This window comes from Trifolium pratense, linkage group LG4 (genome assembly GCF_020283565.1).
Source record: "Trifolium pratense cultivar HEN17-A07 linkage group LG4, ARS_RC_1.1, whole genome shotgun sequence".
NCBI classification, from domain to species: Eukaryota; Viridiplantae; Streptophyta; class Magnoliopsida; order Fabales; family Fabaceae; genus Trifolium; species Trifolium pratense.
Window position 1 is genome coordinate 49,571,239 of NC_060062.1, and position 23,196 is coordinate 49,594,434.

The window sequence follows — 23,196 nt, forward strand, 5'->3', positions numbered from 1 at the left end:
TAAATATGAAGAAGTGAAAAATGATTGAAAGAAGCATGAGGGTATACTTATAGTGAGATGAAGAGCATGCATGACAAGTACAACTACAAATGGAAAAAGGATTTCCTAATGTAATAGCAGGATGCAGTAATAAATCTAAGCCATCCGATTTAATTTTAATGGTCGAGATTGTTTCAACTAAAAAACAGTTTTAAATCTAAATTGTCCAATTGTATTCCAAAAAAAAAAACTAAATTGTCCAATTTGAGATTAAAAATTGTATATAATTGCTTGTAATTATTACAGTAGTGAATCTTGGTCCCTACAAATTTGGAAAAGCAAAACGATCGAAGGAAGCAAGAGGGTATACATATAGTGAAATCGAGATTGATGGAGGCTTGACTTAAGGCATATTTCTTATTTTGAATTCAAAATGAATATTTCAACCATGAAGGTAGGTAGGATGGCTCTTTTTAACCGGCTTTGTGAAAACCAAATCGATTATTATATTTGGTTATGAATTGGTTATGGACGGTTATTTTGGTTTATCCATGATGCTCATCCCTACATGAAGGAATTGTATTCCTTTATTTCAAATAGATTTTCATCAAAATCATTTTTGAAATACAGCTTTTTGAAAAAATTAGGATTTTGAATATGTTTTAATCTTCAATAATGTATGTTTATGTTATATGATCTCAAAATTAATGTTTCAATTTAGAAAAAACAAATATAAAAAAACTTGTAATATTTTGAAAAACGGTTTTATAAAATCTATTTTAAAAAATACAAAAAAAAAAAATTCAATTTTTTAAAACTGAAACAAACGGGCCCTATATCATTGGATTGTTAGGATTTTAAAATTGTAGCAAGTATCTTTTGAGAGGATTTGGTGGTAGGTTGTCACTTTCAATCGTGATATTGCTTGTCTTGTTTGAGTGTCAAACCACCATCTTGTGATAAAAATTGATCCAACATTTGTTGTCAAAAAAAAAATAAAAAATTGATCCAACATTTGAGATTAAAATAGTGTGCACCAGTAACTGCACCAAATCAATTTCCTAAGACTACTGGGCAAAAGAAAGGAAGCAATTAAAATTTATATGTAAGCATGCAAATATATCATCTAGATTCATCTGCTAAACTGAAGTCAATTATAATCCAAGCCTTCAAGGTGTGTATTTATATATCATACTATACGTGCAAATATCCCAAAAGCATGAACAACAATAATGGAAAGAATATCTGTAGAAAGAATAGGGCTTAAAAAAAAAGGCCCAATTTTTGCCTAACGGGGAGCTAGTTCCTTCAGCTCCACTATCACTGTATTGTAAATTTGCAATTGTATCTCACAGTAATAACATTTTCCAATAGCTACTACTCTTGATTCTTTGATACCTAGTTTTTATAGAGGTTAACTGAGATGTCACAACCAGTTCACATCAAGATACGAAGTACAGCGAGACCAACAGCAGAGATTGAAACAAGTGTTCCTATGCAGTATTTTATGACCTCGTATTTAGCGGCTTCCAGTTGTGCTCTTAAAGAATGAATCTCCTGAATATCATGACACATTAACAAAAAAAAAAAACAGATTGTCAATTTTTGGCATGAACTGAAATAGCAAGAAAATCAGTTTCTAAATGTCACGCGTATGCTTTGTACGTGTTTCTTTGGATGAACATTTGATAAGCATAATTTTGAATAAAATATTTTGTAAAATGATTTGGCTAAAATTGAGTTTGAAATGAAGCGAATTATATTTAGATGTTTTTATTACCCTATCAAGTTTGTTGGTCAGGTTGTTAGTTTCAGCACTCTGATTTGACAGTTCCTCCCTAGTTCTCCTGCAAATGCAATGAATCATCAACTGTAGCAGTAAAAACAAGAATTCAAATAAGTTATGTAATCTTTGACAAACAGCACATTTGTTCTTTTCTTTGCTTACCCCCTTTCAAGGTTCAAATCCAATCGCTGTCCAGCAGTAACTTTGTCCATTTCATACCTGCATCACAAAACATGTGATTACACCATAAAAATCATAACATATCAAATAGGAACGGCTATGGTAGTTGATCAAGACCAATTGCTAAAACTGATAAAAATATACCTCAGTTCACTGCGCATCTTCTCTATATCATTCCTAAGCTTCTCAGTCTCATGTTGCAACAGTGAAAAATGGTGCCCCTGAATTATAAAATTTTCAGCATATTACAGCACCAGGCACACAAAACAAATGGCACCAATAAAACAAACAAATTAAAGCAAACAAAAATTACCAGGATAAAGGAAAAATAACATTAAAGCCAGGAAAAAAAAAGGTAGCACAATAGTTCCCATTATAAGACAAATGACAGATGCTCTCCCAGCATTAATGTCCTAACATAATGCATCATAACCAACCAAGCATGCGAAGTGAATAAGTAAGCAATAGAAGTGTGCGCTCTGCGTATCTATGTACTACACTGTCTCATATTAAGCATCACTTCAGATATTAAGACAGATTAATAAAAGAGATGAAAATTAGAATTTCAAAAATTAATATATGTCTAACCTGGACAACGTCGGGTCTCTACACTTGTTGTACATAAAATAATAAAATAAAGAGTGTAACAATTTCATAAAACCATCCTTACTAATCATTGAGTGCTAACCATTGTCATAAATACATGGTGAAGTATAATTGTCTGGGGAATGATGCAAATAGTATTAATTTAGGAGTAGAATGGAATAAAATATTTAATGTTACATTTAAAACATAAAGCGACACTTATTTCGTGACATTCTTCTTTTGTTAATATGAGACTTAACATGAGACAGAAAGAGTATTATTTTGTATCTTTCAATTTGGAAAAAGTTAATCAACATAATATTTTCCCATGATTAAATGAGATCAACTTTGAGGAGGATCACAATCAATGACCCAAGAATCTTAATCATATCAACAAAAATACAGCCCGTTTGGTTGGAGGATCTTCAGATATATAAGGTAACTAGACAAGAGATTTAATGAATTTTTCTGTCTTGGTTAAAATTTGTGTTCAATTCCTTCGCTTTCTATACTATCTGGTTTTACAAATATCAGATCAGAAGTTAGCAAGTTCCCCGTGGAAGTTTTGAACAAGTCATTGATTATCCTCAGCAGCAGAAAGTTAATAAGAAAACATGATTAAGAAACATGGCAGCAGCAAAAGTTTGAACAAGAACGATATCTCACAAAAGAAGTTTAGTATAAATCCCAAAATTGAATTGGTTCAAGAAATCCAACAATTAACCCATTAGTATGGTTGCAACAATTTCAGAAGTGTTCAAACTACATTGTTTTGGCGAAGCTAGTGGCCAAGTTATAAACTATCAAAAGTTGGCTCTTTTAGCAGAAATACGGAAGCAAACGCTCATGTCCTCATCTCTTCTCTCCTTGGTGTGTCTGAGGTAATTGGACAAGGTAAATATATTGGCCTCCCCTCCATGATTGGAAGGAATAAACGATCTATATTTCGAGTTTAGAAAGAAAAAAAAAAACTCAGAATTTGAATTCTATATCTCTTTCTAGAGCAAGTAAAGAGGTGTTTATTTAAGTGGTTGCCCAGGCGATCCCTTCTTATAGCATGGGTGATTTCCTCCTCCCTTCCACTTTTGAAGATTAGAATGAAAGAATGTTAAACTCCTTTTATTGGGGTTCAAAAAAGAATGGTGGCGGTAGCATCAATTGGCTTCGTTGGAACAAGATGATTGTTCATAAAGATCATGGAGGCATGAATTTATGTGACCTAGACAACTTTAATCTCGCCATGTTAGGTAAACAAGGGTTGAAGCTTACAACAAACTCTTCCTCTCTCCTTACTCGGGTTCATAAAGCTAAATATTTCCATCAAACCAGTTTCTTGCATGCCAAACGGTCATAATCAAAGCTATACTTGGCGGAGTATATGGAGCACTATCCCTCTTTTATCTCTTGGTTGCAGATGGTATATTGGTGACGGAAGCAATATTAATGTCTGGATATTAAATCCACCAACTCATCTTGTGGATATTAAGGTGTCCCACCTCTTCAGTCCAGTGAACAACATGGGGAACAACCAGCTCATCACATCTCTCTTTAACTCTCAAGATGCTGCGGATTTATCGAACATAACCTTACACTCTAGAGCAGACCATGATGCAATCATTTGGAAAGCTTCCCACCATTGAATGTATACTGTGAAATCAGCTTATAAAATCTGCATGGAGGTTGCTGCTGAGAACGAGCCCATAGCTGTCCCTGGTGAGTGGTGAAAACTTTGGTCTCTATGTGTGCCTTCAAAAGTAATCTTTAAGAGGTTGTCTTCCCACAAGGATTAATCTTCAAAAACATGGAGTGACATGTTCTAACACTCGTGTAATGTTAGTGCCCTCTTGAGAATGAATGGCGCACTTGTTTTTTGACTGCAAGCACTTGATTGGTTGTAAGCTGGAAAATGTGGAATTACATAGAACACTATATGTCTATGTCTAGTAGCTACCGGTCTCACTTTTCTATTGTTAGCTACCCTACCTGAGGACCTCGAGCTTCATTTTGTCACTACTCTTTGGTGTATATGGTAATGTAGAAAAAATTGTCTTTGGGATCACAAACATGCTATTCCGCGGGCAATAGCAACCCACTCATTAGACACAATAAGTGACTACCTGGTGCAAAAAATGCCTCTGCTACGCTGGTTACAAACTCCACAAACCCTCCGCCTCTGCAGTCTTGGACGAAGCCGTTAGATTAGATGGTTATCTCAAATGTAATGTTGGTTGCACTCTCTTCCAAGCCGAATCCCACTTTGGTGTGGGTATTTGCTTTTGTGACAACTCAGGTGGGCAAAGACAGCTTGGTTTCAATCTCTTGGTACTGTACCTAAATGTGAAGCTACTGCTCTTCTTATTTCTTTGCAAATGGCAGCCACTCGTGGATATGAGAGTGTCTCTTTTGACAGTGATAGCCAAACCATTGTCAACGCTGTGCTGTATAGAAGTCCTAATGAAAATGAGTTAGGCTCTATTCTCGCTCAATGTAGAGCTATATTTTCTACTCATGTTAGTTTCAATCTAGCTTTTAGTCGGAGGCAAGCTAATAGAGTAGCCCATAGCTTTGCTAGAGCGTCTATATTTCAGTCTGACCCCTGATTGTTCTACACATGATCTATTTGTATTTCTACTCTTATTTTGGATTAAATGAATAAGTTATCTTTGATTCAAAAAGAAAAATACATTGTTTTGGAAGTTAGTGACAACTTCTTGTTCATCACATGCAATACAAGAGAAGCAGTGAGTGGAATGAAAAGGAAGAAAACAACAGAAAGAGAATCCATCATCGGAAAAGATGGGGAAGAATAGTGAAGGAATTAATCTAATCACTTTAGTTATAACTTAGCCAAAAACTGCCATTAGCATATTTTATTGATGTACAGAACAAAGACAATAATGGGTATTTTGTGTATACCTAATACTTGGGGAGCAGGATGCGTATATACCCTAATATGTTTTGTCAATAAATAAATGCAAAAAATATTGTTCGTCCTGAATTAATGTAGCTAGCTCATGAAAAATTTTAATTGTACTTATGGCCTGGCATCACACCTATGTAGGATGCCTCCAGCCTGCAATAAAAATATATGCAGCAAAAAAGTTGTTTGTACAGCCCTTGCATGTTCACAACTAGTACCAACTCAGCATTTGTGAAACAAAATCGTAAAACATAAAATCCACACATAAGTATAACACTTCCTCAGAAGTCATAATCAATTAATACCTGTGAGCTTTGTACTTCTGATTTGAATTTGGACAGGTTGGACTCTTGAATCATTTCAGTCTTAAAAAAAACAAACAAAATAGCTCATATTAGTACACAAATTGTTATATTTCGGATTCTAAAATAAAGTCAACCATGACATTTTGCAACACAAAGACCACAATGGACACCCCACAGAATCACAACATCAAAGAACAAGTTACTTGACCGCCAATTTAGTCCCTAAACTCGTAGGAGTTAAGTAATTTGATCTCTTAAATTAACAAACTTCCAAAACGATTGCAAAAATCAAAAATCTTTTATCACATTATTCTTTTCAACTCAGATCAATAAATTCAGTCCCTAAAATCATCCCAAAGTAAATATAATTTAGGATTCAATAATTTCACAAATCACTTACAAACTTTATTAACTTCAGATTCCTAGCATAAATTGGCAATTCACTAAAAATAATAAAGTATTTGGTATTAAAGGGTCTTACTTTTTGCATTTCTCCTTTTGATACCAATGCTTGAGACACATTTTCAAGACTATCATTCAAAACTTCAGTTATAGCAGCAGTTATAGCTTCAGCTTGCTTTGAAGGTACTCCTTGTGCTTCTAATCTCCTAACCTAGAAAACCAACAATTCAAAACAATAAATTAAACCGCAAAATCATTAAAAATAAAATTCAACCATTAAGTTATAATAATAACATGCCTGGCCCCCCGGTGAGTTTGGCAGAATCACAATGTGTCACCCTAATTTAGGCAAAAACTACATTATTTAATTACGGTGCCACTGTGATTTGGTCAAACTCATCGGGAATCGGAACGAGTAAAACAAAAACTAAAAAGGGCACAAAAGGGAAAAGTGGAATTACAAGGGCCAATGTGTCAACGAGAAACAAGTGTTTGCCATTGGATTTGACCAATTGAGAAAAAGATCTTGTGGTTGAAAGTGGAGGTGAAAAATATGGATCGAATATTGTTGAAGTTTGAAACGAAGAAGATGATGGTGATGATTGTGATGGTGATAATCTGGAAAGCCCTAAACCTCTTAATCGAGATAATTGCCGCATATGCTTACAAACCGCGGCCATGGGAAAATCGAAGAAACGATTTGAGGTTTCGAATTTGAATTTGAATTTGAATCTGCGTGCAGAAAATCTTCAGAAGGATGAAAGTATGAGGAGAAGAAGAAAGAAAAATAGTTGAGAAAGAGGGAAAATCGAATAATAAGGATGGAATAGAATTAAATTAAAAATAATTAAAAATAGATGATGATAGATAATAATAAAAATATGAATTGCGTGGGGAAATGTGAAATGGACGGTTACTTTTATATCGTAACGAATGGCCAATGGCAGTGAAGGGATGATGCGTTGTTTTGGAGTGTTTTTGTTGCACTTGCGATTAAAATCACCAAACCGTGTACAGAGTAGAGACAACTTAGACAAGGGGTTAAGAATTAGAACAAAAAACGCAAATTCAGTATATCTTAATTAAAAAAAATAAATTAGTAAAATGGTCTCTTAAAGATATTTTAGATTTTACATTGGTCATTTAAAGAAAAAATGACCGAATAGGTCCCTTAAAGAAGAAAAAAAATGTCCGAATAAATCCTTTAAAGACATCTCCGTTAATCAGTTTTGTCCCTTAAAGATATCTCCGTTAATCAGTTTGATTCTCAAATTATACTCGGAGAGAAAAAGTTATGTTATGTTATTTTATCATTTTGTAAAAGTTATTTTAAGAGATGGGTGAACACCTATGCCAAAACATGAACCATGGTTTCAATAATTTAAATTTTTTTCGCAGCAAGTTGCCCATTACCTAGCTAAATTTGCTATTTCTTCTTGTTCTGATTTTGTTTGGATCCTTCTTGTATTTTCGCAGTTGTGGCTCTAGATTTATTGCCTCTTTGATTAATAAAATCAGACACTTCAAAAAAAAAAAAAAAATAGTTTGTTGCCTCTAAATAAACACTCCTGTAAACTGAATCATTTGATAATAAATTCTTAGGTATGGCTGTCAAAAAAAAAAAAAATTCTTAGGTATGGAATATTCGATATTACACTAATAGTACAAAACCATTTTAAGAGATAGATGAAACTGAGATCAATTTCTTCTAAGAAATGTATACAGCACATCCAAAACAATTTTGTTTTTTTTTTTGACGAAAAACAAATTTCTTTTACTAACTATAATCTGTTCCATTGACAAAAAATAAAAAACTATAATCTGTTCCTTTACTCAATATAATTTATATTTCTTTCACTGATAAGAAAATATTAATTACATATTTTTTTTGCTTATGTAAGGGTACATGTGAAAATTTAATTTATTTTACTATACTTTTTGGTCTTGCCCTCCTCCCTTCATCCAAATTTCTTGCTCTGCTCCTGACTGTATGCAAGAAACGCCATTATAAACTGGAAAACATGTATCTAACTGAAGTTGGTCTAAGATCTGTTGTGTAGCCCACAGATAAGATGAATGGCCTTCAATGTGATCTGTGACATCAACCTGCAAATCAAATAACACTCATTAACAAAAATACTAATATTTGAATTTCATGTCATGAACGATGTCTCAATAATGCTTATTATTGATAGGATTGCAACTTGCAAAAATATTCATACATTATCAAAGAGGATGAAGAAGTATCTTACATTTTGGATCCCAGGAATATCAACTGGTTCAATTCCGGCTAATCCTTTTGTGAGTAAACTGTTCAAAGTAAAATAATTAAATATAATTATAATTTCAACTTTCTGCCCATTAAAATTTAATCTACTTACCGTAGTACTTAAAATCAATTTGCACAAAATGATCGAAATATTAAATAATTCTACAAAATTTACATAGTAATTATGCAAAAATTACGTAGACATACATTCAATCAGTTGAAAAGTAACCATATTATGACTATAAATCCCTAACCCTTTGCACTCCCTCATTTCAAAATTTTGGCAGACCCCAATATAACTGCAAACTTGGGTTAGATGGGAAACTGTTCACATGCAAAAAAGGTGTAACACAAAAAACAACAACATCCATGATATGACTAGCTAAGATTTTTCAATGTGAGTTTTCAGAATCATGAGTAGTAGGAGTGTATATGAGCTAATATAGTAGTATGGTATTCACAGGTACTATTCGAGCTTTGATTCATTTTAAGCTTGGACAAGTTCTATTGTTTGGTTAAATAACAAGGCCTGGGGATCGACACATGTTTTCAATTTTCATTCATTGGTTGGGCGGAAAACAGAGGCCTGGGGATCGACACATGACATCCCATGACCTTTTAGCTGGAATAGAATAAAACTCAATTATTTAAATTAACTGAGCTCTAACTTTGTAGGGCTGACATGACATTAATAACTTAGGCTTGAAATTAAACTTCATTTAAATCATATAAGCTCTAACTTTGTAGGGTTGACGGTAATAACTTGGCAATAGCTTGGGTATTTTATTAACATTTACCTGGACAAATGTAATTTTATTTTTATATCTACAACTTAACTACAATTTCCTACTGTCATATTTAAAATGAGTAACCATCATCCATCTTACAAAAATTATACTATTTTTATAGTAACAGATTTTGCCTTCCAGTCTTGAGTTATGTTCTTTTTTTTTTTACTATTCTTGAGTTATTTTCCTGAATACATCATCTTCGTCTTCTAGCATGAAGATGACACTTAAATACTAAATTTAACAGACTCTAAAAACAATTCAAGAAGAAATTTAGCAATGAAAAAGAAATGATTGATCCATGAAGGTGTTAAAGTATAAGCATCATATTTTCTAAACAATCCAAAATCAAGCTTCAGACTTGACTTGAGCCAAACTTGAGCAAGTTTTTCCACTGACAAGCCAAGCTTGTTCCTCATATTAAACCTCTATTTGCAAGCATTTAATCGGACCAAAGGTTCGTGAAAGTCAATTTGAAGTACATAAAACTTTGCATTGTAGAAATTCTACCACTATGTTTTTATGTACCTGGCACGAAAGGCAACTCCAAGCATCCAGTCATTCCTTGAATAAGCATTTATAAACCTTCCTGCTACCATCTACAGAATACCACGATTTTCAGAAGAAAAATAAACATTATCACAAAACAGATGAGGAAGTTTTATCAAGAGAAAAATTATATCCCCCCATATAAACCTTTCTAGCAGCTTCCCAATTCTCATCCTTGATTGGGATGGGTGCTCCAAGAAGTACAACTCTTTCTACTAGTTCAGCTGCCAATAAGGGTAAACCAAAATATTAATAAGAACATCTCATTTAATGGATAAACACACAGAGTACCCAAGGACATGGAATCATATATATGCCCCAGTGCAAGAGTTAAAAAAAAAAAAAAAAAAAAAAAAAAAAAAAAACTATCAATTTAACACATCAAAGACAGACAAAGAGAGAAAGCTAGAAATACCTACCTCCATTTTCTGTTTTAGCCAAATACTGCAGGCACTTAAAAATAACTCTTGCCCCAAGAGAGTAACCTACAAGTGTCACAGGCCTGAAACTCATATATCAATATTATTGCATCATCTACGTTGTCTAATAATTGAAGTAAAAAATAGTAAAATACCTATTTCCCTGCAATCCTTTCAATAATGCTTCAGCAAGCAACTTTCCTGCTTTATTTGATCTGAAAAACAGATTAACTAAGATAAGCATATCTAAGTGTAAACTACAGAAACTGTTCATAAACTTTTCTGAAATCATCACATTAACCCAAAAAGACAAATATAAACAGATCTGGATGTCTTATATATAATCCATTAATGGTTTTTTACAAGAAAATTATGGTATTTGACCCGCACAAGATGCAGATTTCATTTAGGCAGTAGGTCAAATTATATGTAGATTTCATCTTACAGGTGGAAAAGGTGAGCATCAGAATTCTAATTCCGTGGAAATAGAAAACAAAAATAATAATACAATAAATATGGATGGTTTGGTGGTTGGATTTGGATATTCATCCAATCCATGAATCCTGAACAGGTTAAATTTCCTTAATAATATTTTAACAGTCTAAAATATATTAGTAGTTTTTTTTATCCATCGATTATGACCGAGTCCAAAAACTGAGTGACACTTAGGTTAGATGAAGTCCTGAAAAAGCTGCATCTAGGAATAGAGTATATGATATATGGCAATGATGTTCCCCAAACACAGACTAATTCAAATTAGTTCCTTACACTTGTCAACTTCCATGACTCAGTAAAGTTTGATAGCAATTCACTAACTGTCCAGCAAAATCAACTGAAACCCTTGTGAAAATTTGAAATGTAATATAAATGTGTAGATATTTGATGAGATGCAAAACATAAATCTTATACACCTATTTACACTAACATTCTGGGTCAAGGACTATAGCAGTGTAACGGTGTGCAAATAGCAAAAGCCTAGCCCAATAACATTGCAAACATAATGACAATCCTAATTCCTAATACTCCAAGAGTCTAGCATCTTAAATTCCGTACATGATATCAAATGACAAAAGCACACAGAAGTTTTGCTCACGGCCAAGCATACTTTCTAGTCTACTATCAAGAAACAAAGTAACGAAGTAAACCTGTTAATAGCTATTGTCCATTTACTGTCAATGAAATCAGTTGCTGCAAGTAATGCAGCTGGCCAAGCCAGAGCAGTTACAAGTGTGCTCAAAACGGTCATCATTGCCCCTTGCTTCATCAGCTGCATTGCAAGTCCTGATGCAGGTCATGAAAATATTAGCATCATCATACACAACTGTACTTATATACTACTACTCCCTCCGACCCACAATAACTGTCACATTTGACCACTTCAAACATATTAAGAAAAGATGATAAATGAAAGAGAATGTTGCTTTTTACTAATTTATGCTTATTAACCATTGGTGTTTTTTCATTATCATAAATGCAAAGTGGAAAATAAAAATTTAAGAGTGATGCACATAGTATTAATTAGAGGATACAATTGAAAAAAATAAATCAATTAAATTACATTGAAAATTGTAAGCGGCACTCTTTCTGGGACAATATTTTTGTAAATGGGACAATTATTATGGGACAGAGGGAGTATAGAGTAATAATAACTAAGTGACAGAAATCCAAATTCCAAACCTACTTGAAGTAAGCCAATCCTGAATCGCAGTGCTCACAGCAATCAGATTTTTAGACTCCCATTGAAGTGAATACCTAACTTTTGGCAAGGCCATAAAAGGTCATTTTTGTGGGACCAATAAGAATGATAACAAGTTTTTTTTTTTTAATCATGTAGCATCCAATCCAATCATTACAAGCTGAAACGGGCTTCCTCGACTGGCAATAAATGTAATGAAGTATTCACTATTTTTTACCTTTCCAAGTTGTCATTCAGTCCTTCCCATGGCCTTATAAAATCTTCCTTCTCAAAGACAAATCCGGAGATCAAGATCTCAACCCCTAGCCTCTGCAATAAAAAATTCAAGAACAATCTAATTTGAAACAAATAAACCAAGTCCCAAAATATTATGATAATACAAGAAAGGGAAGACAAAGTTCATACATGAGAATGTAGAAACACAAATCATAATTCAATTGAGGAAAGTCTTGTCGCAAGAAAGCAGGAATATGAAGTTATAAAAACTTACGCCTTGGTTATGGTTTTCTCCGATAGCTTTGAAATCAAACTCATCAACACCACCTACTCTCCTAGCCATTTTGGTTCCCGTAAGTCCAGCACCAGCAGCTGGTAGAAGTAGAACAAATCGATACATTAAAAAAATTCATCACCTAAAACCAGAATATCACTGACATATATAAAAGTTCAAATAACTACAGAATGAGAAACCAAATATTATACTTCTACACATGCTTATTTAATCATAATAACAAAATACAAAAAACAACATGCACTGCAAAGAAATAAAATGCACTGTCTTTAGGATTTTGAGATATTCATGGTAGCTAATCACTCAACCGGTTATATATTTTCTAAAACTATAGACAAACTCAGATGTTACCTTTGTGTATCCCCTTCTGAACAATGAAAACATGAATTTAAAGAGTTTGTATTGAAGTGTGACAGGGAGATATTTTCTTGGGTTATGCTAAACAGTGCCCTCGGGACAATGGTTAAGGAAACAAAAATGGAAATAAAAGCAAAATTTTTAAGTAGAAAAGATTCTTTTTTAAAATTTCAAGGCATTTGTAGAAAATAATAAGTGAATATTGTTATGTGTTATTCCTCAGCTCAAGGCTGGTTTAAATAGGAAGAGTACAAACATAAAAGGAAATAATAGATAGGCTTAGAATCTCCTAGAAATAACAAACTAGGAAACTAAATATTTTCCAACACCCCCCCTCAAGTTGGTGCATAGATATCTATCATGCCCAACTTGCCGATCAAATGCTCAAAGGTGGGTCTTGCTAAGCTTTTGGTCAAGATATCTGCAGTTTGCTGACTCGAAGTTACAAAAGGTAGACATATGATTCCGGCATCTAACTTCTCTTTTATGAAATGTCGATCGATCTCAATATGCTTGGTTCTGTCATGTTGAACTGGGTTATGAGCTATGCTAATAGCGGCTTTACTGTCAGAGTATAATTTCAATGGAAGCTCAATTTTCATCTTAAGCTCTTCTAGGACTTTGTGGATCCATAATCCTTCACAAATACCTTGAGCCATAGCTCTAAACTCAGCTTCTGCACTACTTCTTGCTACAACTCCTTGTTTCTTGCTCCTCCATGTCACAAGATTACCCCAAACATAGGTACAATATCCGGAGGTTGATCTTCTGTCAGTGACTGAACCTGCCCAATCAGCATCGGTAAAGATAGACACATTTCTTTCATTAGTCTTCTTAAAAAATAATCCCTTTCCAGGATTTGCTTTCAAATATCGCAGTATCCTATAGACTGCCTCAAGATGTTCCTCAAAAGGAGAATGCATAAACTGACTTACTACACTAACCGAGAAAGCAATGTCAGGTCTAGTGTGTGCCAAATAAATCAGTTTCCCAACCAATCTCTGGTACCTTCCAGTATCAACAGGAACACTACCTTCTTCCCAAAGTTTTGCATTAGGATCCATGGGAGTATCTGCTGGTCGACATCCACTCATTCCTGTTTCTTTCAATAAATCTAGAATGTATTTTTGCTGGGAAACTACAATACCATCTTTTGATCGAGCAACCTCCATACCAAGAAAATATCTCATGGATCCCAAGTCCTTGATTTCAAAGTCTAATGCTAATTTCTCTTTTACTCTTGCCATTTCAACTATATCATCTCCAGTAAGGACGATATCATCAACATAAACAATTAGGACAGCAATTTTTCCATCTTGGGAGAACTTTGTGAACAAGGTGTGGTCAGCTTGTCCTTGAATGTACCCTTGTTTCTTCATGGAATAAGTGAACTTTTCAAACCAAGCTCTAGGAGACTGCTTTAATCCATACAAAGACTTATTTAGTTTGCATACATTTGATCCAAACTTGTCTTCAAAGCCAAGAGGAATGTCCATATATACTTCTTCTTCTAAATCACCATTGAGAAAAGCATTCTTAACATCCAACTGATGTAGGGGCCAATCTAAGTTAGCAGCAAGAGACAAGAGAATTCTGACAGTGTTCAATTTTGCAACAGGAGCAAAAGTCTCTGAGTAGTCTATACCATAAGTTTGGGTAAAACCCTTAGCCACCAATCGAGCCTTGTACCTTTCGATTGACCCATCTGAATTATACTTCACAGTAAACACCCATTTGCATCCAACCGTCTTCTTGCCATCCGGTAGTGTCATAACACTCCAGGTTTTGTTCTTTTCAAGAGCTTTCATCTCCTCAAGTACAGCTTCCCTCCACTTTGGAACTTCTAGAGCAACCTGTACATTTTTTGGAATCTCTACACTAGACAATTTTGAGGTAAAGGCAGAAAAAGACGAAGACAAATTTGAATATGATATAAAATTGGACAATGGGTATTTAGTGCAAGATCTAACAGGTTTTCTAACAGCCACAGGATCATCGATATCGGGATACAAAATACGACTCTCAGAAACAGAGATAGACTTACCTTTTCTTTTTTTAGGAAGTTGATCATCCCCCGGTTCAGATTCATGACAGTGTTGAGATGTGGACTCATCACTTTCTTTGTGATTCTTTCTCACAAAAACCTTTCCTTTCCAAGTCTTGTTTCCTGCTTCAAACCTATTATCTTTATATGACTCATTATTTTGTGGCATTTCAATTAGATCATCATTATCATTGTTTTCAAGATTCTCATTGTTTTCTTCATGAGAAAATGTAAGCTCGGATTCACCAAGCTCACTACTCATAACAGGAGTAGGATTAGATAAAGAATCATGGCCATTTTTCGTTGGTGCAGAAGTATAAGTCTTAGAACTTTGTGATACCGGCAAAGATAAATTATTAAAAAAACTCATGTCCTCGGTTTGAAACGAGTTAAAAAAACTCATGTCCTCAGTTTGAGACGAATCTTCATTTAAATTTCCCCCCTGAAGATGCGTGTCAAAAAAAGGTTTGTTTTCAAAGAATGTAACATCCATGGTGACAAACATTTTCTGATTTTTTGGATCAAAACATTTATATCCCTTCTGGGTTGGAGAATACCCAACAAAAACACATTTTATAGCACGCGGTTCAAGTTTGCTAATATTCTTATGTTCATGAACAAATGCAGTGCAACCAAAGATTTTTAAGGTCAAATCGTTTGAAACACGATCATTAGGAAAACATTCTTTGAAAATATGAATTGGAGTTTTAAAATTAAGAACTTTGGAGGGCACTCTGTTAATTAAGTATGCAGCAGTTAAAACTGCTTCACCCCACAAATAATTTGGTACTTTACTTGCGAAAAGTAAAGCTCTAGCCACCTCCAACAAGTGCCTATTTTTTCTTTCTGCAACTCCATTTTGTTGGGGAGTGTTAGGGCATGAACTTTGATGCACAATTCCATTTTCACGAAAATAATCACTCAACATTGTGTTAAAATATTCTTTGCCGTTATCACTTCTAAATACTTGAATATTTGTTTGAAATTGATTTTGCACCATTTTAACAAAATCTTTTACGGCCTGACAAACGTCAGATTTCCCCTTTAACAAGTACACCCAACAAACTCTTGAGTGATCATCTATAAATGTGATAAACCATTTTTTATGAGAAAGTGTACTCGTTCGGTTAGGGCCCCAAACATCACTGTGAATAACAGAAAAAGGTTTTGATGGTTTGTAGGGCTGTAATGGAAAATGAGAACGATGATGTTTTGCAAATTCACATGCTTCACATTTAAACAAAGATAAATCCTTATTACGAAATAACTCAGGAAATAAGTGTTTTAAATAAGGAAAACTAGGATGACCTAATCGTGAATGCCATAACATAACATCATCATTATTATTATTCAGAACTAAAAATGATTCAAAGCATGAACTTATTGGTTTGGAAGGTAGTTGTGATTCATGTTCAATGTCGAAGTAGTAGAGTCCTCCACTCTCCTTAGCACTACCAATCATCTTCCCCGAGTTCAAATCCTGAAAAACACAATGAGTACGAAAAAAATTAGTTTGACAATTTCTATCTTGGGCTAATTTACTGACAGACATGAGACTACAAGATAGATTTGGGACATGAAGAACATCTTTAAGGGTTAGACTTGGAGACAACACAACCGAACCTTTACCCGCAATGGCTGAAAAGGATCCATCCGCAATTTTTATTTTATGGTTACCTGCACATGGACTATAAGAAGAAAACAGAGTAGAATCACCTGTCATGTGATCACTTGCACCCGAATCTACTATCCAAGCACGACTGGGACTGACACTAAAAAGGGCAGAAGTACCTTTGGGGGCAACAGAGCCAGAAAGAGTGTTAGATTCAAGAATTTTGTACAGTCTGTCTAGTTGTTCCATCGTGAATGAAAGCTGAATTGAAGAAGACTGATGCTCTTGATCAGAATTACTGGCTTGGAATGTATGACCCTCACCTCCACCTTTGTTCTTCTGATTTGAAGGTCGCGGAAGACCATGTAATTTCCAACATTGAAAAATAGTATGTCCCAAACGATGACAATATTTGCATTCACGACGGTATTTGAAAGTGGAATATCGTCGTCGAGAATAAAATAACGTCATAATTAATAATCTTAGCCTAGTACCGGAAGCAGCAAAGAAAAATTAACACTGGTGAACAGTACGTGTGAACAGTAACCGCGTGAACAGTACCAGCGAATGAACAGTGCGTATGAACAGTACCCGGGTGAACAGTGCCGCACACAAAATCAGTTGTCGTGGTCAGATTGTAAACACGACGGCAGCTAGGGTTTTGCGGAAGCGAGACCCCCAAAATCGGGAGCTCTCGATACCATGTAGAAAATAATAAGTCAATACTGTTATGTGTTATTCCTCAGCTCAAGGCTGGTTTAAATAGGAAGAGTACAAACATAAAAGGAAATAATAGATAGGCTTAGAATCTCCTAGAAATAACAAACTAGGAAACTAAATATTTTCCAACAGCATTGAATGCACTACTTTCAAGATTATATTACCATTTTTGTTTCCTTAACTGCCCCAGGGGCCCTGTTTAGCATTTTCCAATTTTCTTTAAGCAACTATTGCAAGCATGTCAATTGATAATTATAGCAAAAACAGAAATTGCCCTTACATTAGCAGGACAAAATGCCTTGGTCGTGATACTAAATATTTACTTAAAACATAAACTGCAAATGAAACTCGAAAAGAAAAGGAAGGGAAGATATATCAATATAGCATGAGAAAATTATGGCAAATCAAATCACATATCCATACCGCCAAATGATGCAGCCACAGCAACAGAACCAGCAACAGTTCCTGCAGCACCGGCAGCTGCAGCAAATCCACTGGCTCCAATTACAGGGATCAGAGTACCCAAAGTTGGAGCTAGAGCTCCAAGTCCTGCAGCAATTGCTGGTGCAGCTAACCCTGTTGAATGATTTAAACAAAATCATATACATGTGGAAAATGATTAATTTATAAATACTTATATTCCATATTACAGTTGAAAATATATTAAGGTTTCCGCACCACCAGTAAGAGCCAACAAGGTTCCCCCAGTAATTGCAGCAGCGCCAATAATACCACCACGCTTCAATTTCGCCCACTTGCCTCCTTTTGCTTGATCTTCTTCTTTCTTTAATTCTTGCTCTTTAATTATAGCCATTGCAGAACAAGTAACCATGGTCTCAATCGCTTCCTGCAAAGCAAACATTCGTCTTCGTCCTTAGAAGATATCAAACCAGTAACCGTGGGAGATTTTAATAACCCGTAATATATAACGTGGCTCAACTTGGAAGTCAGTAACTTAGAAACCAAGGCAAATGTATAGGCAACATTCACCACAACAAAGATTAATTCCTGACATGTCTTGTTAATTCAGTAAAGACAGTCAGAAGCCATATGCAACTCACAAACTTAAAACAATTTGTTTCACTAAATAAAGTTTTATATTAAAAAAGCATTCATCATGTTGCAAACCATTTTTGTCCACTTGACATCAAGCCATGTTGCCAGCAACCTCAGAGCCACACGATGACGAGCATCATAACCCTTTCTTCTCCGCTTACATTCTTTGTCATCATCACGCAAATCCGAAAGACACGCAGATAGAAGCTCGTAGAGAACCGTCACTTTCCTCTGATCACTAAGCATCGCCACTTCTTCAATTGGTTTCTCATCAATTTTACTATTATCAGGTCCCTCGTGCGTTTCTTCAAAGTTGATTAAAGGAGCAACATCAGTCTCATCCTGGGTTTCCAAGTTTACATCAACATCAATCTTTTCAGAATTAGATTGAACATCAGGAGCCGAAAATTTTTCGCGACACCGTTGTTCGTATTCATGAAGCCTCTCTCTTTTTGACTTAGAAGGCTGCAAATTCTTTTCCATGCCAAGTACTATAGCATCAACAGCTTTTGACAATGCAAGTTCTTTGTCTAGCCTTTGAGCAGATTCAGCAGAAGCATCATCAGATTCTTGTGAAAGCAGTCTCATAAACTGAAACATTCGCATCCACAATTATTATATCATAATGTGAAACAAATTCATTAAAGTGAATATGCAATTAGTAGAATAAACCATCAATTTAGTCGCTAATGCATCACTATTTAATCCTTAAAGTTAAAGTATATGAACATCCATCATGTTAGTCCTTAATATCTTAAGAGAAAATAGGATATGTTTTGTCAATGTAAAATAATTTTACACTATCATCCAATAGCAACCATGTATTCCACCAAATCACCCCACTTTAATTAAATGACATGGATGAATGTTTGATTTCTATTGGATGTCAGTGTAAATTTTACACTAACAAAGCATATCCATTAAACTCATCTTAATAATAGCCAAGACTACTTATTATTTTGGATTTTCCTTAAAAAATATATTCTTTTCATCAACTTCTGCTCCGGTTACCCCCTTTGCAGCCTCCTCTCCCGCCTGAAATAGACTCCTTTATATAAATTATAACTCATGTTATCCGCGAAATGCAAAGATATTTTACACCGTGAATCAATCATTACTCTTCGATTATTAAGCATGTTTGACATAATCCTAACTGCTTCAAAAGTTAGACATGTGATTTACTGAAATTGAGTTATGCTCACCGTCGTGATTGGTTCGTTCTAATTAGTATCAATTGGTAATGAATGCATGAGAAAGTAAGAAATGAAGAGACAGTGAGACATACGGGTCCAACATGGTGTGTAGCAGAAGCAGAACCAGAAGTTTCCTCTAATCCATACCATGCAGAAGAATCAATATCTAGAAACCTACACAAATTCAAATTCAATTTCAAATTCAGAATAACTAACTAACTAACTTGAAAGGGAAAAGGTGGAAGAAAGACGAACTTGAAAACGGGGCGGAGCAAACCGGAATGTTGGTGAACCCAAAGATCGGGGTCATCGGAGACAGAATCACTACTGCTAGAGCTACTACTGCTGATTCGGTTGGTGTTGGAAATGGAGTCAACTGAAGCGGGTAAGGGGAGAATTCGGGTTTGATTAAGTTGGGATTCGTGAAGGGATAGTCCGAACAATGCTGCGGCAGCATATCTTTGTGTCGGTGATAGAAACGACGGCGTCGTGGTGGTGGTTGACGATGACGTCGACGCCGTAGCCATCTGGGAAACGATTAGTACAGAAATGAAACGTTGTCGTATTATTGTTTAGAAGGAAGATGAATTTTTGAAGTTAAAAATGAAGGATGAAATTGAAGTGGATCTTTGAAGGGAGTTGAAAGTGAAACGGGGTTTAAACGTTACGGTGTGGAAAGTGACGTGGCGCAGCGGGATTTCCAGTTTCAGGAGTCTCACCAATTGGTATATTTGGCACCAAACCGGTGCAAATACCAAAGTGTTTTGCTGACGTGGCTAACATATTTTTAGAATAATTTTAATTCTCTTAAAAAAACAAGAAGGTGAAGTATGTTTTAACTTTTAACTCAATTGATAATCCTCATATTATTAAATTGTTTTAACTCAATTGACAATGATGATATTATTTAAGTTAGGTGTGTTCACCTGATTTGCAATGTATGCATTTTAGTATTATTTTTTTATTTTTTGGCTTTTACCACCCGTTTAATCTGGTTCGAGGATCAGTTCTGGCATTAAATAATTTCAGCCCCCTCCCGATTACAATTGCGGGGGATCGAACCGTGGTCCTACCTACCAAGTTCAACGTCAATCATCACTGAACCAACTAACGATTGGTGCATTTCAGTATTATTTGTTACTACTTGTTTATAGAACCAAAAAAATAAAATGCGAGAAAGGTCGTCTATTTTCTATTATTTGTTGAAGACATTATTATATTTTATTACGAAGATGAAACGAAGGAACTATAAAACCTATTCAATATATAGCAAACATATCACGGAGATATTCGACAAAAGATTGATGTGAAAAAGTTTGAGATGATGTTCAATAAAATCTAAAAATCAAATTTTCAACCTTTATAGTCAAAAGAATTTTGGAAAACTTTAAGGATAGAAAGAAAAATGACTATTTTTAAAAGTAGATATACCATAATAAAAGTATAAAAAAAAGACACAAAGATTGAAATCTCAGCAGCTCAATACCTAATCAAGACAATAATCTAAAAAAAATGTATGGAAGATAAATTATCTTCTTAGGAACAAAGTTTCTCTACAACGTATTATCAACAAAGTTAATTGTCATGTATTTTTTTAGATGTCTTCGAGATGCTAAAACTATTGATCAATGTTTAAAGATTGTGAATGGACGGTTAACATTTGGTACAAATTTTTTTAGAGACCGTTGCATAAAATGTGTTTTGATTCACGATTCAATGTCTTAAGTTATTAAAATCATCACATAATTCAAAAGAGCTTCATTGAAAAGAAGAAAAAAAAACCCTCGTGAAACACAAACAAACTATATTGTTCAAATTATTAAAATAACCGTTCGAATCAAAGCCATAATAATACAGTAATGTTAAGAAAAATTATGCAAAGTTTTATTGTCTCTAATATAAGTATTGAGAATGGAAGAATCCAATGTCTTTAGTAGCTACCAATTGAGATTTTCTCTTATGAGATCTATCCATTGAAATCTGACCCAAATTAAAAAATTAATCTTTAAAATTATACAGAGATGATACCCTATTCAATTTTATTTTTATTTTTTTATGTTAAATATATTTTTTTTTTACAAAATGTTAAATATGCTTTTAGTCTCTACAAATCACGAGTTTTTAAGTTTAGTTCTAATTTTTTTTACTGTATTCACTTTTAGTTCCTATTTACATTTGGGTAAATAGGGTTTTACCCCCTGCAAAATAGGCCATTTTTACGTTACCCCTGCAAAATATTTTTTTCGGCTTACCCCCTGCAATATGAAGATTCCCTCATTTACCCCCCTAATCGACAACATATACAGTGACTGGGCAAAATCGATGATGTGGCATGCCTACGTGATTTTTCATTATTTTTTATTAAAAAATTTATGCCACATAGTTAAATAATGCACATAATTATTATTTTTTTAAAGAAAAAGAAATAAAATCCAGAACCTGTTTCCAAATTATTCCTCTTCTAAATTCTACCTTTCCCATAATCCTGCAAACGTAACTTTTCCTCTTCTTACCAAAAATCAAAATTCAAACCCCAAAATTGAAAAACTCAGATCTCTTAACACCCATTCGTTTCATTATTTGCGAAGAACACATCTGGGTTTGTCGAAGGATTCAAAAATCAAGACAGAAGAAGAAGAACCATGTTCTCATTTATGTGATTTTTTATTTTTGGATTTTACAAACAATTTTGTTGATGAAATTTGAAGGAGATATGAGTTTTTCAACTGTGATTTTACAAACTATTTATGGATTTTGGGTAATGCGTTTTTCAAATCTTGGATTTTGGGTAATGTGTTGTTCTTGATGTTGTTGTTCTTGTTGTTCAACTTGGCGACGATGGTGAAGATAGCGGCGGTGGCGGAGTTTCGCCTGTCATGGAGGGAGGGAGGGAGAGAGAGAGAGAGAGAGAGAGAGAGAGAGAGCTTAGTGTGAAGATTTTCTGTTCTTGTTGTAATTTTTGGTTTGAGAAGATCATAGTTTGAAGAAGATGATGATTTGCTGTTTTGTTTTTTATATAAGCAATGACGTTGTTGTTTTTCCTTTTATTTTATTTTATTTAAAAAAGTTATAGTAACTATTAAGTGTTAACTGATGTAGCATAAAAATTAAATAAAAAAGATATAAAAAATCCACATATGTGTGCCATGTCAAGATTCTATCTGCATCAGCTGTCTTGTTGTACTCTCAGAGGGCCAAAACAAGGAATCTTCATATTGCAGGGGATAAGCCTAAAAAAATAATTTGCAGGGGGTAATGCAAAAATAGCCTATTTTGCAGGGGGATAAAACCCTATTTACCCTTTACATTTTATAGGATTAATTTGAGGATTAAAGATATTCAATTTTTTTTGTAACTTTTTATTAAATAGGGACCATTCTTACACAGTGTTATATTATGAGAGACTAAAATTAAAACTTATAGTATTTAATAAGAACTAAACTTAATTCTGTCAAAAAAAAAAAAAATTAAACTTAAAATTAGTCAAAAAATAACTAAATTTAAAGAACTGATTTTATAGCATTAAAAACACAATGAGCCTAAATAAATTTGGTAAATCAAATGATAATTTTTATTTTTGTAGATAGACGAAAGCTCACACATACAAAGCGAAAAATCGAGGTTTGAACCTTGATACGTTCAACTTAACAATTTTGACTGAACTATGATTTGTGAACTGAATTATCAATTTTTATCAATTATTTTTTTTTGACAAAAATTATTATTATTATTATTATTATTATTGGATTTAATTGATATGCACCGACGGTGTAAAATAATTTTACACTGTCAACCAATATCAACCATGTTTTCCGCCACATCACC

General features: G+C 34.1%; 2 protein-coding genes across 3 annotated transcripts; both read right to left on the reverse strand.

Annotated features, from left to right (window-relative positions):
• Nucleotides 1-1,133: 1,133 nt before the first annotated feature.
• LOC123923439 (protein FMP32, mitochondrial-like) lies at nucleotides 1,134-7,177 on the reverse strand. The gene is made up of 7 exons (XM_045976130.1): nucleotides 6,619-7,177; nucleotides 6,237-6,368; nucleotides 5,756-5,815; nucleotides 2,090-2,166; nucleotides 1,928-1,984; nucleotides 1,760-1,826; nucleotides 1,134-1,536 (listed from the first exon to the last, which is right to left on the reverse strand). Exons 1-7 carry the CDS (start codon nucleotides 6,835-6,837, stop codon nucleotides 1,417-1,419), a joined length of 732 nt encoding a protein of 243 aa, XP_045832086.1. The 5' UTR covers nucleotides 6,838-7,177; the 3' UTR covers nucleotides 1,134-1,416.
• An 808-nt stretch (nucleotides 7,178-7,985) lies between these two features.
• Nucleotides 7,986-20,164, reverse strand: LOC123921716 (transmembrane and coiled-coil domain-containing protein 4-like). Of its 2 annotated transcripts, XM_045974368.1 has the most exons (15): nucleotides 19,627-20,164; nucleotides 19,464-19,545; nucleotides 18,251-18,769; nucleotides 17,801-17,969; nucleotides 17,546-17,698; nucleotides 12,369-12,466; nucleotides 12,096-12,187; nucleotides 11,864-11,934; nucleotides 11,328-11,463; nucleotides 10,338-10,397; nucleotides 10,183-10,265; nucleotides 9,911-9,987; nucleotides 9,743-9,813; nucleotides 8,410-8,467; nucleotides 7,986-8,263 (listed from the first exon to the last, which is right to left on the reverse strand). In XM_045974368.1, exons 1-15 carry the CDS (start codon nucleotides 19,896-19,898, stop codon nucleotides 8,087-8,089), a joined length of 2,118 nt encoding a protein of 705 aa, XP_045830324.1. In that variant the 5' UTR covers nucleotides 19,899-20,164; the 3' UTR covers nucleotides 7,986-8,086. The 2 variants fall into 2 exon arrangements, 1 of the variants encoding a protein (XP_045830324.1); XR_006814173.1 differs by lacking the exons at nucleotides 7,986-8,263; nucleotides 8,410-8,467 and having other exon boundaries at nucleotides 9,749-9,813; nucleotides 10,183-10,248; nucleotides 19,627-20,092.
• Between the last annotated feature and the right edge of the window lie 3,032 nt (nucleotides 20,165-23,196).